At 42.3% G+C, this 18,823-nt stretch overlaps 1 protein-coding gene across 1 annotated transcript in view; it reads left to right on the forward strand.

Annotated features, from left to right (window-relative positions):
• Positions 1–18,823, forward strand: part of dscaml1 (Down syndrome cell adhesion molecule like 1) — a 99,759-nt gene that overhangs the window by 66,054 nt on the left and 14,882 nt on the right. The window contains exons 9-21 of the mRNA XM_087174332.1: positions 689–818; positions 2,679–2,957; positions 6,016–6,144; positions 6,310–6,489; positions 7,695–7,900; positions 8,903–8,999; positions 9,161–9,289; positions 9,603–9,770; positions 10,047–10,117; positions 10,321–10,561; positions 14,179–14,325; positions 14,433–14,588; positions 17,101–17,240. Coding sequence (XP_087030458.1) covers positions 689–818; positions 2,679–2,957; positions 6,016–6,144; positions 6,310–6,489; positions 7,695–7,900; positions 8,903–8,999; positions 9,161–9,289; positions 9,603–9,770; positions 10,047–10,117; positions 10,321–10,561; positions 14,179–14,325; positions 14,433–14,588; positions 17,101–17,240 — 2,073 coding nt within the window. The remainder of the gene's footprint in view (positions 1–688; positions 819–2,678; positions 2,958–6,015; positions 6,145–6,309; positions 6,490–7,694; positions 7,901–8,902; positions 9,000–9,160; positions 9,290–9,602; positions 9,771–10,046; positions 10,118–10,320; positions 10,562–14,178; positions 14,326–14,432; positions 14,589–17,100; positions 17,241–18,823) is intronic.

Raw genomic sequence — 18,823 nt, forward strand, 5'->3', positions numbered from 1 at the left:
GTAGGTGCATTAATCCTATCCTGTACATATACTGTATTTCTGGAGTGTTGTTTAAAGGCTAAGTCAGTAATGCTGACCATATAAATTACTATTTATCAGCTGATTATGTTGCCTTCTTTATAGCTTTATGTACAAAATATATACCAAAAAAACACAAATACCTTAGAATTAGTTATTGTCTAGTGTCAGTCTGTGTACTGTGAAACAGTTAGGGAATGATGGTAGGGCAATATTTTGTGTCACAAATTGCACCTTTAAGAGAGATACAAAAATGTATCATGTCATGAAACATTTCACGTGATAATTTCACAAAACATTTATGCTCTCATCTTTATATGACCAAGTCAAGTAAGCGTTTGACAAAATAAAGAGTTTCAATCAGATGCACAATATTAATGACCACTGCCTTCTATAGTCCCTGTGAGCCACTTATTGTATTGTATATTAAATTAGACTATGTTTTGCTCTGATTTGATTTATCAGTATAGCAGAAAATATTTCCATTGGGTTGTAGCTGAAAACTCCCAAACACAAATGAATGAAGGCAAATCAAAGGGACTTCCTTTTGCATCAGTGTTGGCCATGTTTTGATCTTAGCAGCATCTCATTTAAATTCCCAGCTCTCTAAATGAGTAAGAGGACCTAGCATGTATCGTCTCTGCATGTAACACTGCTGATGTCTGTTCAGGTGGTGTATGAGAATGGGACTCTGAAGCTCAGCGATGTTCAGAAGGGAATGGATGAGGGAGCCTACGTCTGCAGCGTGCTCATCCAGCCACAGCTTTTCATCACCCAGACTGTTTATGTCACTGTCAAAGGTCAGTCACAGGACTGAATTTTTTTTTTTAATCAATAACAGGTTTTTCCCACCATAAAAAGCCACATCAATGTCTGTAGAAACGTACATACCTCAAAAGCAGACATAATCTTGCGTGCTGATGTAAATAATATACACCTATTTGTGTTTAGGATTTGTGCAATAAGGTGAACATACCATATGTAAATATGTAAAGTAATGTAGAATTTTGGTTTATATGAGTCTAGCTTTGTTTTATTGTGTCATGTAAGGCATTTGAAAAAAATTATGAATGTAAACACAAGTGATTGTAAGAGGGATGGAGAGTGAGTAAGGCTGGTTTGGAGCAGGAGGGTGCGAGTGTAACAGAGGGAGAGGAAAGAAGAAAGCTGTATGCAATGCCTCTAATAACCCCTGATTAAGGGGCGGAGTGGCCTAGTGTGCTCTCTCAACCACTCAGCAATTACATAGAGCAGGAGTGCTATTGTATAAGATTTGTGTGTATGTGTGTATGCCACACGCATACATATATGTGTGTGAATGGCAAAGGCTGTGTGCTCGTCTGTGTGTGTGTGTGTGTGTGTGTGTGCATGTGTATGTGTATATTGGGCATGTCACCCTGTATGTTATTTCGCTCTGCTCTCTGCGGCGATAGCATGACATGTTTGTTTTAGGAAGTTGTCGAGTGTGATTGTGTGTTGTGTGTGTTTCGGTTTGACATTGGTTGATGTGTGAAATGTGTGGTACTCGGTGGTCACATACATGCACGTGCGTGCACATGAGTGCGCATATGCATGTGTGTACGTGCATTTGCTGCATGTGTGGGTGTAGGTATGTGCTTGTATGAACGTGTGCTCGTCATGTCTCTGATTTAATTAGATGAATTTTAACGAGGCCCAGATTAAATCCCCCAGATGTCTCAGCTGTAACCACCCCCCCCCACCACCACTACCATCTCCCTCCCCTCTTCCTGCAATCCAAACCACCGCCATCACCTCTGCCGGTCTCCATGGCAACGCTGTTCTTCCCCCTGTGGATGGGGCTCTAATTAGAGCAGCTATTATGGGCTGGCTTTAGCAGGGCAGGGCGGGGTGGAGTGGAGGGGTTGGTAGTGGGCACAGGCGGCTGCAGAGTGGGTAGTGGGCTAGCAGGCCAGGCTGCAATGGCGTGGAGGCTTTGGGGGTCCAGGCTTAGGGGAGAGTCTCGAGGTTTATGATCACCTACAGATAGACAGACAGACAGACGGACCGGTAGTTTACCAATCAGCCTGCCAGGTGAAAATGAATCTGAACCATGCCCTTCAAAATTAAATTTAACTCTGTCTTTTTGCCTCCCTCCTCTGTTTCTTTCTAACTCCACCTCTTCTCCTTTTACATCACTCACTCTCCCACCACATGTCCTCTCGATGCCCCCGAATCTTCAAATCTGTGTGTCTACCCATATTCTCCCTGTGTCTTCACATCTGACTCTCTCTCTATTCTCCACCCTTCACTTATTCATATCTGCCTCAAATCTCTATCTTCACCTCTTTCTCACCCCACTCATTTAAACAACCCCGTAACTGTTTTCATTCATCTTTTTTTTCTTTATTTTCATTCCCTCTTTGCCTCATTCTGTCTTCTTTCTATCTACCCTTTATTTCACCCCGTTGCTTGTCCTTGCCTTTTTCTCCCCCACTTTCCTTATCATCATATATTTCCTCGACTTGATCTGCCTCTTCTATCTTCTTTCATCTCACTTCACTATTTTCCTCTCTATTACTTTGACTCACCTACATTTCTATTTACTCTCCCTACCCTCTCTACACATCTTACACTCTATCCTTTCCTTCCTTCACCTGTCTTGCTCACTCTTTCATGCTCTCCTTCTGTACCTCTCTCAGTTCCTCCACTGATCCAGCCATTTGACTTTCCGCCGACTTCCATTGGTAAATTGATGTACATTGCCTGCGTGGTGTCGTCTGGAGACATGCCCATACGCATCACATGGCGCAAGGACGGGCAAGAGATCGTGCCCTCCTCGGGCATCACTATCGACACGAAGGAGTTCATGAGCTCCCTCCAGATATCCAAGGTGTCGCTCAAACACAACGGCAACTACACCTGCATTGCCAGCAATGACGCTGCCACTGTCAGCACAGAGAGACAGCTCACAGTTACAGGTAAGAAAAAAAGGAGTGTGAGAAGATAGAGGATATGAAAGTGAATATTTAGAATAGGGTTGAAGGAGAAAGGAAAGGGGTTATTTTAAAAGAAAGTGATTTAGAATTGCACTTCAATAAAATATGGTTAAAAATGAAGCAGCAAAAGGTGATATATCCTTCCCTTTCGTCCTCGTTATGGGTTACGCTCCAAAAACACTGGCTCTTTCACTTCCCATAATGCAACTCAATGGCATCTTTCATTAGACTCTCCTTGCTCTCTTGCCTCCAGAGCCACAGAAGAAACTGTACAACTGTATTAACAGCTGTGCTGTGATTTTGGCTATATGTACTTATAAAATGATCACTCAGAGAGAATGTTAGAAGTGACATGAATATGGTTCGCTTTGTGGTCCACTTCAATTCAGATGGAGCCTCAGTTCTCTTTCTGTTCACACCATAGTACCTTTAGAGCTCTCAGACCTGTACTGCTTTGGATTAAGGGTCGCTTGCACTTGGAACAAGGTGTATGCTGTAGCCTACTTGTCTTGTCCACCTTCCTGTGGTAATTAGTTAAATTAGTAATATTGTATTACTAATTTGGTTCAATTAGTGATACAATATATTGTGTGTGTGTGTGTGTGTGTGTGTGTGTGTGTGTGAGTGTGAGTGTGAGTGTGTATACATATATTTTCAAAAAGACCAGAAAAATGGACATCGATGTTAAAACCAGGAGGCCATGTAAGCCTTACACCAGCCATAAGTGACCATTTAGGCCTCTAAAGTTGAGACGGCCATGCTATACCCCAGTCAAAGTAGACAGACAGGTCCATATGAGTCTAAGAAGAGAGGCTATAAATGAGAAGATGGAGTCCCCACAACCCAACTCTACCACTGAGCATCCAGAATATTGGAGAGGTTTAGATTGAAGAAGAAAACCTGAATTATCAACCATAACAAAGGATCCACAACCACAAAGGGAGGAAAGTGCCAGAGAGGCCAAGTGGACACAGATGTCTGTGAAATAGGGAAGTACCTGAATTGAAATAGAGTGCATACCGAGTATGCCTGGAGTACTCGAGACATGATGTAACCAAATTCTGCAGAATTGACAATGATGGTGTCACATGTATCAATGAAGAAACTCAACAAGCAAGGCTTCAGGGATGCAGCCAGGTGGGCTGCTGAATTCAGCCAAGACAAAGTGTCTGCAGCAGCAGTTATCTGTCCTCATTCACTTTTGTCTGCAGTTACAGGCTTATGAAAATTATTTTTGGATTTTTTCTACCTTCAGCCTTATCACTCAGAATCCAAGGAGGTTGTAGGTAGAACAATCAGAATAGATTTAATTGAAACAGATTGCATTGAGTATTTGATAATTGTTGTAATTTATATTTGTAACTTTGAATCAGTTTTTACTGGTTATTGCTTTAAGTTTCTGCCAGTATAAAATATAGTACCTTATCTATATTTAAAGTAAAGGTATCCTAGATTTATTTTGTGTAGTCTAAGAGTTTCTTTGAAGTACCTATAGCCTCTCCTCAGTGATGTAAAAGTACAGATTGCGTGTGTCAGGTTCAGGTCCGTAGCCTCTTGTCGTTTCATCTCGACTTTGAAATTAACATTTCCCTGGCAGCAAAAGTATATAACAATTGTTACAATGTTGTTAACCAAAATGTTTTCATTAAGTATTTTTAATAAAACAGGCCAGTATGGGTGCTAGTGAAATGGCAGTGGGGAGGACTTTGGCAAGGACAGTTAGTGGCTGGATGAATCTCCCTCGCTTCAGCCTATATATATTTGATTAGAATCCTGTTTTGACAGGCTGCCAGGAAGGCGAGTCTTCACCACTTTAAGGTGAGGGCTGAGCAGGTCTGCTGTACTGGAGAGCCTGGATAGCAGTGCATTCAGAAAGCCCCTTAAATTTTTTCACATTTTGTTATATTTCAGCCTTATTGTAAAATAAAAAATTAAAAAATTTTCCTGATCAATCAACACTCAATACCACATAATGAATTTTAGAAACTTTTACAAATTTGTTAAGAAGGAAAAACTGAAATATCAAATTGACATAAGTATTCACACACTTTGCTATGGCACTCAGCTGCATCCAATTTCTCTTGATCATCTTTGAGATGTTTCTACACCTTGGTTGGAGTCCACCTGTGGTAAATTCAATTGTTTGGACATGATTTGGAGAGGCAGGCACCTGTCTATATGAGGTATCACAGCTGCATATGAGAGCGAATACCAAGTCATGAGGTGGAAGGAACAACCCCTAGAGCTCAGAGACAGCATTGTATCGAGGCAAAGATCTGGAGAAAGCTACAAAAAAAATTCTGCTGCACTGAAGGTTACCAAGAGCACAGTGGCCTCCACAATTCTCGAATGGAAGAAGTTTTGGAAAAACCAGTACTCTACCTAGAGCTAGCGGACCGGCCAAACTTAAATATTGCGGGGAGCAGGGTAAGAGAGGTGACCAAGAACCTGAGGGTCACTCTGGCTGAGCTCCAGAGATGCTGTGTGGAGATGGAAGAGACTTCTAGAAGGACACAAAATGTTTTTGCAGCAACATAACTAAATGTAAAAAAAAAAAAAGTAGGAGTCTGAACACTTGAGTTGGCAACAAACCGCCCCTAATAGAACATGGTTGCACCAGTTAATTGTGAAAGAGCAACAGCCAATTGGCAGTCATGTGGCATTTGGCTGACCAATGGTGGAATTATGATCACTCAGCTATGATCAGTCAGTCAGTCAGTCACAGACAATCGTGGATAAAGGGCCAAAAAAGTAGCGTCTTTTGGGCTCCGTAAGTAGTAAATAGTCTATTTACTACTTAAGTAGAAAACAGTCCAAAAGTGATCTGAATACGTCTTCTGCTCCTGAAAATCAGTGGATTGTACCACATTTATTCCAGTTGACCATAATCAACATAACCAATGAAAGGTTTCAGATATGTGGTACAGCCGTACCAGTGGTGATGTGTTGACTGACAAACTGTTTATAGAAACATTTAATATGGTTCTAGTTTGAGGAAGTCTTTGTCTTTTCATTCATTTCTCCTCTCCTCTTCCTCCAGTGCCTCCTCGGTTTGTGGTGCAGCCCAACAACCAGGATGGGATCTATGGGAAGGCAGGGATCCTAAACTGTTCTGTTGATGGATACCCTCCTCCCAAGGTCATGTGGAAGCATGCCAAAGGTACACTAGGTACATGAAACCTCTTTCATTCTTTTTCTATGTACTGTGATGTATGTCTGTCTGCTTTTCTTTGCCCAAAGTAATAGTCATAGTCCATTCGTTCAACAGTCCATACTGTCCTGCTACTATAACATAATCACCTGTTCCTGTTGCTGTCTCTGTCTTTCTGTCCAGCGGGTATTGGGAACCCGCAGCAGTACCACCCTGTGCTTCTGACAGGCCGGATCCAGATCATGAGTAACGGCTCTCTACTCATCAGACATGTCCTGGAAGAAGATCGTGGCTTCTACCTCTGTCAGGCCTCCAACGGGGTGGGCTCTGACATCAGCAAGAGCATGGTTCTCACCGTTAAGAGTGAGTATACTAACTCACATACGCTAAGGTATCAGAGTACGACTTTTTCACAGCGCAGATGACTGCGGTGAGGCCATCCAGGATGCTCCAGTGCTCCTGATTTATCAGTCTTCGTGCACACACACACAGTCGCTAACTGTGTCAAACCAATGAGCCAGCTCGCACTACTCTCCCTGCGCTCTGTGGGCAGGAGCATACACACCTACCTCCTCAATGATAAATTGGTGGAGCACAGGTGACCATGGACATAAGAGCAAAACAATAAAGAGCAACATAGAGAAAAATGAATAGGGAAAATTTACATATATATATATATATATGCACGCAGAGTGTCAACATCAGGCAGGGCATTATGAGATGTGATTTTTTTTTATCATGTCATAAATTAACCTTTTTACATTATCACACTTTTACTCTCAAGAGAGATGTTAATGCTTAATTTTTAGCACCTTTTGACTCTTGCTTACTCAGACACATATAACCAGGTGCACATAAATGCATCTACTAGTTTCACCATGTTCTTCTATCACAGGGTTGCCCCTCTCTCCCTCTTTCTCTCTCTCTCTCTCTCTCTCTCTCCTTCTGGTGTTAGTGTTATTGATTGAACCGTTCCTCTCCTCTGCTTCCCTCAATTCTGTCTGTTTCACTCAGCAGAGAGGGAGGAAGAGAGGGAGGGTGAGATGAATAAGTGATGAAAACAAAACAGCAGAACCCTCCTCAGATCGATATTGTGTGTGTGTCTGTGTGTTTGTTGGCCAGAGAAGATTGAGTGTGTAAGTGATTTTGTGTACAGAGTGTACACGAAAGGTAGAGTGTATCGTTTTTGCCTCTTCATTCACCTAGACCCCAACGTTAACTATTGGAGAATGAGAGAGGTGGTTTATTGACTTTACCTCATTGACCATAGCTCTTCATTACTCCACTGCAATGGAACTTGGCTACTCCGAAGTCAACCTTTTTAACTGCCAGCTGTCCTACCCTTCTCCTCTGCCCTCTTTTACTTCGTTCTCCCTTTCCACTTAAACTCTGCTTATTATCCACTTACTCTTTCCTTTCTTTTCTTCTCGCCTCTCCCTCTGTTATCTGCCTCTGTTATCTAATATCCCCTTCATCAATCTGTTTACTGTCACCGTTTCTCCCTGCTTCCCCCCCCATTTGTCCTCACATTCCCCTCATCTCACACTCCATTTCCCTTCTCCTTTCAGTCCCCGCAATGATCACCAGTCACCCCAACACCACCATGGCTAAGAAGGGTCACGTGAAGGAGTTGAACTGCACAGCCAGGGGAGAATGGCCCATCATCATCCGCTGGGAAAGAGGCGACACGGTCATTGACCCTGACCGCAACCCCCGATACTCCATTACCACCAGTCCCAATGAGAAGACTGACGAGGTGTTGTCTACACTCAAGGTAAGAAACACTTATATATGGTAGAGCACGTAGTTGTTTGTACTGGACATTTTGGCAATTGAGTCCAAACCAGCGTCACCTGAGAAGAAAAGATGATATCTCTCTTTCTATTAAATCCATGTTTCCGCACATATTGAAAAAACATCATGTTATCATTCATGGCAGCGGCAAGTCCAACCCCTCTACTGTATTAAAAAATTAGATACTTGAGGTGATAAATCAGCCAGAATCATAGGAAAATGGAGATGCAGATGCCTGCACCTGGTGATGCGGTGTTTTTGGATGATACTAAGATAGGGGTCCCTGGGCCTGAGGGAGCTTTGTGATGTAAAGAGCGCCTGAATCAACAGTGTCCAATGAGTTCTGAGGATGTCATCATCTCACTTGCCAAACCAAATGGTTAGATGCGCATGAGAGAGCACAGGAGCTTGTTGTGTGTATTTTGCACAACATTTTAATCAATGCTACGCCACCAGATTTGGCATCTGTATCCGCGGTTTGACAATGTGCCTATTTCAAAAGTAGAGACTTAAGAAGGAATCCAACACCTGTCACTTTCAAACGATTGTATAGGCAGTTTATCATGACTGGTAAGACTCGAACATGAAAATTCCCTGCTCGTGTTATTGACATAATCAGAAGAAAATGTTTTTTTGGTGTGAATTTGGTCATATCTACTGTTTAAAGAATATATATATTTAAAGTGCAGGCAAATCTTGCTTAAATGCGATCTATATAGACGCACCTTCACTGGCTAAAGTGACTAAAATAGCACAAAGGATGCATTGGGCATAGTTCATTTTTGACATTTTTCAAGCAGGTAGGTTAAAAAAACAGTGAATCTCGACACCAAAAAAATGTTGGTGACGCTCCTACAAACGCAGTGCACCGTGAGGCACCATAAATACCTCTCCATCACAAAGCTGTACCTTACACAATTTGCCTGCGCAAAGATTGCCGTTTGTCTCTTTGACATTTCTCTCTCTACCTTTCTCCCTACAGCTAAAGCCAGCAGAGCGTGAGGATTCAGTCTTCTTCTCCTGTCACGCCATCAACTCTTACGGAGAAGGGCGAGGCCTTATCCAGCTCACTGTGCAAGGTAACCATTCCTGCACAAATGCATGCACCTGTACCATCTCCTCTTCATACTGCTAAAAGATACACAAACCCGCTCTTCCCTCTTGCCATCCAAAATTGTCTCTCTATTGCTGCTGCCTTCTCCTCCTTTATCTCTTCACTAGCTCTCTTTTAAATCCTCAGAGCCCCCAGACCCTCCAGAGTTGGAGGTGCGAGAAGTGAAGGATCGTAGTATGAATCTCCGGTGGACACAGAGATTTGATGGAAACAGCGTCATTACGTCCTATGATATTGAGTATAAGAACAAGACAGGTAAGTAAACAGAGTATGTTTTTTAGTTTACAGAAAAGGAAGATAGAAAAGTAAATGTGTGGGTGGAATAAAAAGCTGAGCTGTTGGTGCTTCTTTCCTTTTCCTGGAGCAGTACAGGATTGTGACGGACTGTCAACTGACTGTCTGTCAAAACACAAAATCCTACATTTTTTAAGGATTTTACTTTATTTTTATAGAAAGATTAGAGGGGATAGAATAAGACTTCATATTAAGTAACAGTGAGAAAATACAAATCCCCAAATATATTCAAAGTGTGACTCAAAATGAAAAACAACGCTGTACCACTATTCAGATTCCTGGGAGCTGAAGCACGCCACTCGAAACATCTCCCCCACCAACAACCAGGCCAACATAGTGGACCTTCACCCTGCCTCTGTCTACAGCATCCGCATGTACTCCTACAACGCTATAGGAAAGAGCGAGGCCAGTAAGGAACTCACCATCAGCACCGAAGAAGCACGTAAGTATCTTGATAGCACTGCTTTCTACTAATGTGAATGTGAGTGAATTAGCACTCAGCCTCTGCAACTTTGATGACGCTGACAACTGTCCTTGAATAAGCATTTTGTATTGAAAGTATAGCTCAGAGAAACTGAGAAAAACAACTCCTTGGAGAAATTATTGACGAGAATAGTCAGGGGTCATGAGATGTGAAACGTGAACGCCACAGAATGTTTGTTCGACACCTCAACCCTTCTGTCTCTCTCTCTCTCTCTCTCTCTCTCTCTCTCTACAGAGCCTGATGGTCCTCCCATGGAAGTAATCCTGCAGCCTGTGACCTCTCAGAGCATCAGGGTCACCTGGAAGGTAAAGCATTAGAACTACTTGCCTTCTGGTTGTGTATCTCACTTTATCATATTTTGCTGCTTGCAAAGTAACCTAATGTTGTTTTTGTCATGATTATATTTCATTGCATTAAGCTTTTGGAGGTGCCCGAATCATTGTGCAATATATGAATATAAATAGATGAGTCTGATGTGAGTATTGTCTTTCCTTATTTAATCCATTAGGCTCCCAGGAAAGAGCTGCAGAACGGCGTGATCCGGGGATACCAGATCGGTTACAGAGAGAACGGCCCGGGCAGTAATGGCCAGTACAGCATTGTGGAGATGAAGGCCACTGGAGACAGTGAGGTCTACACTCTGGACAACCTGAAGAAGTTTGCCCAGTATGGTGTGGTTGTCCAGGCCTTCAACCGAGCCGGTACAGGGCCCTCTAGCTCAGAGATCAATGCTACAACACTGGAAGATGGTGAGAGTCACAATAAACAACACATTTACAGCATATCTCAACATACGTGAGAGGGGATTTTTTTTTTTTCCTCTTGGTGTGTGTGTGTGAGAGCTAATGTGGGCTACTCAAGTGATCAGCAGCAATGAGGGCAATAGGTTAAACAGCGGGGTTCATTTTATACAGGGGAAGAATAAACTGTAAGGACTGGGAAATATCACCCTCTGTCTGCTTTGGCTTTGATTCATCGTTACTGCACTTTTTTTTCTGTTGCCATTGTTCTTTTTCCTTCTTCTCTGTCTGATCTGTGTCAAATCATGCCACGCTTTGTAACCTAAAATGACTACTTTCTCTCTATTCTCTCAACAAGAATGAATGTTGGCTGCAGGAACCAAAATGTTTTTTTGTTTTTTTTTATTTTACAAACGTCAAAGACACAGTTTCATAGACACAGTACACATTCAACAGAGCTGCAGAGAGGATTGAGTGATCCATGTGCAGTGAGACATGTGGACATGTCTTGCCATGCATCCTGATGGCTAGGGGGCAGATGGGCTAAATGTTGAATGAGTGAATGGATGAATGAATGAATGAACTAAAAAAAACAACAAAAAAAACAGTTAGGACCCAAAACCCTTTCTCAGGTTGCACAATCCTACATATAGATTTGTTTTAACTGCATCTGGTTTATTAGTGTGCAAGAAAATCATCAGTTTTTTTTTTCATTCAGGTTCAAAAACTCCCAGACTTGCAATCATAAGAAATATGACATTAATCATAATATTCATTGTCTGGATACACAACTCTACCCACATCTGAACCAAAAACGAATTTCTCTTCTTTCCACTTAATAAACATAACTGAAGTCTTCAAACAAGTTTTGAGGTATCTTATCAATTAACAGACATGGAGCCAAAAACATCCACCAACTCCTTGGTGGATGTATTGAAAGGAGTTACTTTCTAGATCCATATTTTGCATAGCAAAAAAAGAGATGTTGATTTGACATTTTTACATAAGTGATCACAAAAAATATCCAATAGTTCCTTCGAAATTTGGGTGAAGCAGGAAAGCAGTAGGACAATGGACCACTGGACTTCAGTTTGTTTCAGATGCTATAATTTACTAAGCAAGAGAAATTTTCCTTTTATTCATTTTTCACAAAGCAGTATTTTCTAAGTGAGCTGTATTAATTGACTTTTGGCCTCTAAGGAGCAAAAGAAAATTAACAACAAGTTGACAGCTGCTAACATAAAAACAGATAAATACATCTTCAAAAAGAAAAAAACTCTTTCTTTTTTTCTCTCAAGAAGACCTCTAGATGTTTTACTTCTTGTACTTTGGCTTTTTTCACTCTTTATTCTTTAGTATTGAGCTACAGTTAAAATACAAACAAACAATGAATCTGCTGCTACATGCAAACAATTCTTTCAATACATGCCATCTCTCTCAGTCTCTCTCATACGTCATCCACATTTGCCTGAGTCCCCCCCTCACAAACATATACAAGCACACGCACACGCACACGCACACACACATACACAGACACACACACAGACACACACACACACATGCACACAAATCCACACGTCACATACATACTTGTCCACCCAGTGAACAGTTGGCTGAGCTCCATTGGTCCAGAGCAGACAGAGCCCTCCAATTCTTCCCTGTGGCTGTCACCGTGGCGACAGTGATATTGATGGCCATTATGATAATAGTGATAATAACAAGCATACTAAAAATAATTATAATTAGCTTGTCTCTCTGTCCGTCTCTCTCTCTCTCGTTCCCTCTGCTAGCTTCCTGCTGTAATTATCCACAGCTGAGCGCATTGTCTCTCTGCTCCCTCTTTTCATCTTTTTCTGCCCTTCCCTTGCTCCCCTTGCTTTTAACTCTCTTCCTCCCTTCCTCCCTTCTTCCTCTGCCCCTCACCCCCATCTCCTCCTCTCTGTAGCCCTAGTCTGAAAACTGCCTTTCATTATGTTCCTGTATTCCCAATCTTTTTTTTTTTTTCCAAACTTATGGACTTATTTATGTAAGGTTCTTTTATACTTCAACAGCCACTGATTTATTAAACTTTCTTTTTATTCATCTGTCTTCCTTCATGTTAAACCCTACATAAACCCCAATACAGACAATTTGGAGGCACCTTTTTTGTTCACAGCCTCTCTCAGTTCTTATTTTCTCTTCTCGTAAAGGTGTGACTGAAGGGAGGAACTGGGCTGTGTTTTGATGCCTTCTAATTATTTAAGCTCGGAGCCTAAAGGTTTATTCATGCAAAACCCTGTTTTTCTAATCCTCCTTTCTCCTCACCCTCCCTTCCTTCGTCCTCCTCCCCACCTCCTCTCCCTTCACCAGCTGCAGAGAAATTCCCTGGTGGACTTGGCCCAATCTCTCGCTTTCATTGCTCTGTCTTTCAGTCGGCTCTCTTCCTCTCTTCCTGCCCCTCCTTCTCTCACAAGTTGACTTCTGTTCATCTTCAACAGTGTGCGTTATTCAAAGGCTGAAAGACTAATGGTCAGCGGTAGCCAACAGAAGAGACACCTGGGCTGGCGGGGACAGAGAGAGGCTTGTACAGAGAAAGAGAGATGGTGGTTGTAGAACTGGTCCTATACACCAGGCTGGACGCATGTCATGGGCTTTTTAGCTAACACTAGCCTGTTTACTCACCTCAGGTTTGATATGGAAATGCCTTTTAGGGTTTGAGTGAGATTTTTTTTTTATTATTATTTACTTATTTATTTATTTATTTATCAGCTAACCAAAACAGTTCTAATTTTGAGGAGACAATGCATTAATTTGAAAATCATCAAAATTTTCACAATTATGATCCTCTTAAACGCTGGGATTCAAGCCTGTCGAGTGCAAACTCATGCTTTGAGTTGGCCACCGAACTTTATTTTAGTTTGTAGCGGAGGACAGAAAAATCATAGATACCAAATATTTCAAACTAAAGTTTGGAGAAATGTGTATAAAATGATGCAAAAGACGTCCATTTGTGGGAATGGTGCAGCCATGAATAACATGGAGTCTTGGATTTGAATATTTCATTCACTTCGCTTCAATTAAAAGTTGGAACAAGCTCATACAGAGTATATGATAGTTTCCAACCTTAAAGCTACGTAAAGGAATGTAAAAAACAACTTTAAATCCGTCTGACCTGCTGGAGGGGCCAGATCGCATAGTTTCCAAACAAACCAAATTTGGTATGTAAATTTGAATCTGAGGAAATGTGTAAAAATTATCCATAAGACATCTGCAATGTTGGGTTTTTAATATTTTACTCAGTGTAAACATTATACAGCTTCAATGATGAGCCAGGACAAGCTGATACAGAATATATTGTCTATGTGACATGGTCACAGCGTAAGATCATTTTTCAACCTTGAAGCTGCTTAAAGGGTTGAAGGAATCTGGATGGTAAAGGGTGAAAGAATTCCTTGATTTTCTCCAGTTTGTCTGTGTATTTAGTTCAATTGTCAGACTAGCTACGATTGTTTTTCACCCCTCAATGAGCAGACCTTTTCTACTGAATTAAACTGTAAAATACATAAGGTTAGATCACTGCAGATACATGTTTTAGATAACTTATCTGACCTTTTCTATTCTCTCTCTCTCGCTCTTTTTGTCTCCAGTGCCCAGCCAGCCTCCGCAGAACGTGCGAGCCATTTCTGTAACATCTGACGAGGCAGTGATCACATGGGCCGAGCCTCCCAGAATGACACTGCATGGCGTATTGAAGGGATATCGCGTCGTGTTCTGGGCCGTCTTCCCGGATGGAGGTGGGCAGAGTGTGCCGGTCATCTTTTGTAGACACCGTGACTGATAGCAGCTCAGTCCTTGGTCTGAACATCTCTCTTTTTCTTTTTTTTTTCTTTTTTTCTCTCAGAGTGGGGTGAAATGCAAAACATCACAACCACCAAGGAGCAAGTGGAGCTCAGAGGCCTGGAGAAGTTCACCAACTACAGCATCCAGGTGCTGGCCTACACCCAGGCTGGGGATGGAGTCCGAAGCAACGTCCTGTACATACAAACTCGTGAAGACTGTGAGTCCATATTGTAGTAGATCTTGACACACAGGTAAACCAAATAATGACCATTGCTTTGACCACAATCTTTGGTGCAGGTCCAAGGTTTGGTTTGGTTTGGTTTGGTTTAGGCAGTGTGTGGGAGGCAGACAGCTGGGGGGGGGGGTCGGTCTTTGGTCTTTGGTCTTTTGTAAGGCTGAGGTTGCTGATTAAAACCTCTTTGTGCTCTGATGTGCTATTACCAGTGCTAATGAGAATTAAGAAGCCAAAAAGAGTGTGTGTGTGTGTGCGGTTAAGGAGCCTAAGGGTGTGGGTCTGTGCATGTGGATATGTGGAAGTGGTGGTGGGGAATGGGTGGGGGTGGTGGTGGTGGGGGGGGGTTGTTAAGTGTGTGTTTGCATGTGTACATGTCTTAGCTTTGGTGTGTGCGCGGGTGTACATGTGCCATTGTTTGTGTGCAAGTCTAGCTCAGCACCCAGCACAAGGAGAGGGATTAATTCTTTGTGGCTTAGAGAGAATTAATTTTGTGCTTACACTGGCGGGCTGTGGATTACATCCGTATCCGCCTTTCCTCTCCCTCCCTGGGGCCAGGCAGAAGAGGAGGCAGGCGTCTGGAGATGGAGGAAAAGAGGGAGAGAGGGAGCGCAGGAGTCAGGGGCAGAGCAGAGATTCTAAGAAGTGTCATTTCAGAAAAGGCCTTTATTCTCTTTTTCTTACTATATCTCCATTTTATGAGCTGGCCTCGCTGCAATACCTCTTCAAATATGTGTATTGTGTTAGTCCTTGAGTGTGTGCGCATGTGTGCGAGTGTGTGCGTTTTTCAGGGGAAAGCTCTCTTTTTCTTCCCTGATGCGGGTTGACAGTGTGTCCAGGGGCAACCTCTTCACATACGTTCAGCATTCTCTGTCTCACTTGGTCTCATCCTTCTTTTTGCCCTCAGTTCTGTCTGTAGCATATGGAAAAGTGTTTGCAGTACAATTGTGCAAATAGCCGGTTCTCAGCCTGCCTTTCTCTGCTTCTGTCTCTGACACACAAAGACAGTAGACACTAAGCATAAGCGTGAAGAAGGACAGAGATTCACTCCGATTGGTTTACATGAGTGTATACATGATGTGTTAATTTGTGGATTTTATGTTTATAACACTCTGTTAACCTGTTTTTATGTTGTCAAATTTTTGCATGATGAATTTTTTTCATAATGTTACACCAAGAAAATACACGTTTGACTCTTATTTGTTGATCTTAAAGTAATGGTTAACTAACCCCTAACAGTAACGTAGACATCAAAATAATCCATGACCATTAGCTTCACGAGGCCGTGCTAACACTTTACCATACATTGAGAATGGTATATTAACCAACCTGGTGTTCCCTGGAGATCCTTGTATTCATTAACCTGACAATCAGACAGAGCTGTGGCTATGACTGCAAGTTAGCATGCCGATAGCTCTATGTTTATGTTCTATATATATGTCTTTTTACGCAAAGAAGTCACTGGTCAAATAAGCAATAATGTACAATGAGTTGTCCAGATGGAAAAATCATACATGAGCGAAGAAGGCTGATAGTGTGCACATCCAGCCACAGTCAGGTACAGGTGCAGGACAAAAGGAGCATATTACAGGAAGAGAGAGATAGTGCACATTAAATTACTTTGAAGAGGTAGACAAAATTACTTAAACTAACAGTCCAAAAACCAGAGATATTCAATTTACTGTCACAGAAGACCAAGAATAGCAGGAAAAAAAGTCACATACAAGAAATGAAGATAAATCAATAATAAGAAGAAGATGAAGATACATTTTTTGTTGACGAACCTATGTGATTACCTAATAATTTCAGTCCTTTTCTGCATACACACATAAAATTAAAAGCTTACTTGTCTGATCTTGACCTTGATGATCACAATGTTGCTTTCAATATTCCAAATATTACATAAGGCGGTGTTGAAAAATTACACAACAGAAAATAAGAGGTCTCTCCAGTAAGTCTGCTATTTTTCTGTAAAAAGCCACCCCAGGGTGTTATCACTGCTATAACATGATCATAGAAACCAGAGGAAGGCCAAACCTAAGTTAGATGATTGAAGAAATTAAGAAATTTTGTTGAGTGCAGGCTCAGCTGAGCATACGGCATCATATGATTTGAAAGCCACATAAGCTTTTACACCACTTACGTCATACTTACTTGGTTTTTGGTTTTACTAAATCTCTCTTGGCACTGCAGAAGAATTGTACTGGTACTCAAAGTGTGAGCTAAATGCTACGCAGCCAGCAGAGCCATGCTGTACTGCCTGTAATGCAGTAGGGTAAAGTACTGAGTACCAGCAATTTAGCCAAGGGCCTACTGGGTGTTGGATGTGTTGACGTCATTTAACAGCTAACAATGGTAAAAAATGTACAAATTTCCCCAATAGCACTAAAAACACCCTCAAAGTTGTTAAGTTAGTGTATTCTACACAGAGAGAAATTTAACTGGTTCAAGCTTTTTCTGCTCTCTGTTTCCCTCTTCTCTCCCCTTTATGATTCAGACCCTGGACCCCCAGCTGGTATCAAAGCTGTGCCCTCCTCCGCCAGCAGTGTCGTGGTGTCCTGGTTACCCCCTCACAAGCCAAATGGAATCATCCGCAAGTACACCATCTACTGCTCCAGCCCCGGGTCAGGCCAACCGGTGAGTTTGAAGAGGGGTGCAGAGAGTTTCAGGATTGGGAGGTGGATGAAAGAGGAAAAGGGTGAAGAAGACCATCCAAACATGGCTGGTGATGAAGGAGACAAGATCCTTTTTAAATGCATAATATACCTTCTGTTATGCAATTTATATGATGCTAAGATAAAAGAAAATGCATTTAATTATGATGTTTTTCTGCATTTCTGTGTTTGTGGATGAGTGTGTGTGTGTGTGTGTGTGTGTGTGTGTGTGTGTGTGTGTGTGTGTGTGTGTGTGTGTCTAGTGCTGCAGTCTCAGCAAGATGTGTGTGTGAAATGAGCTCTCCTCATACCGCAGTGTGTGTGCGTGCAAGCTCACCCTCCAGCCTCATTTGCATATCTGCGTCTCATCACGTTGCCAGGACAACCTCATCCGTTCATCAACGAGGGCAGAAAACAAGCCGACAGCAAACACACACTCTCACTTACACACAGACACACACACATGAATATACACACACTCATAAATGTATCACACCAAGCTCATAGAGGCACATACATATATGCAACTCATGTTTTTATGAGTTTTTTTAATGTGAATTCAAAATCACAAAATATATCCTGCTTGCACACACACACACACACACACCCACACCCACATATAAATGTACCTATATAGAAATAGACATCCATCTTCTCCTTAGTCTCCCTCATTCACAAATCAAGTCTTTCACTCTTTTTCCCTATCTATTTACCTCCCTCTCTGTCTCTCTCTCTGTCTCTGTATCTCTCTCTCTCTCTCCCTCTCCCTGTCTTCCTTTCTTCCTCTCTCTCTCTTCCAGTCCTTCTTTCTCTCTCTGAAGCCCCCATGCAGAGTTCGGGATGATTACTATGTAAATGAGTGCGACTGGAGAGAAGGAAGGAGGGATGGGGGGGTCAGACACACCGCGTGGGGAGTACTTTTGTTCCTCTTTTCATTATCTCGCTCTATCGTTCCCCGGATCACCGCTATCTCCACGCCGAAGGAATATTTTAATATCCGTTACAGCAACACACACTCTGTCACTCCTCCCTCCCTTCCTCCCAACATCTACCCACCCACCCACCCATCTATCCATACATCCATCCATCCCTTTTCCCCTACCTCTTCCTGCAGTGGAAGGTATAGAGACAAATGTACAGAGAGGAGAGAGCAGAAGAAGAAGACATTGATATACGTGAGAGTCAGGGGGAGAAATGCAGAGACGATGTAAAATGTGTGGGGGGGGGGGTAGATGGAGGGAAAAGCGAAGATTGGGCCCACACATGACAGGGAAATGTGGAGAGGGACAGGGAAATGAAGAGAGGGATGAAGAGCGATGGCAGGAGGAGATGGGAAGGATGGCGCAGTGGGGTAAAGGATAGGCAGAGAGAAAAAATACAGAAAGGACGGAGACAAGAGGAATGGATGATGAACAGGGAACACAGGGAAGTAATAAAAAGCCCAGTGGATTCCTCCATGACGGCCTGCTCATAAATGTGAAAAACAACAGGAATACTGGAATCTATTTGCCCAGAATAAACCATTCTGCAGACAACAACCCAGCAGGCGAGGACAGAGCTCAGCAA

The sequence above is a fragment of the Seriola lalandi genome, unplaced genomic scaffold, assembly GCF_002814215.2.
Source record: "Seriola lalandi dorsalis isolate HSWRI2012SDOR001 ecotype SW California unplaced genomic scaffold, Sedor1 jcf7180002054338, whole genome shotgun sequence".
In the NCBI taxonomy this organism is placed as follows: Eukaryota; Metazoa; Chordata; class Actinopteri; order Carangiformes; family Carangidae; genus Seriola; species Seriola lalandi.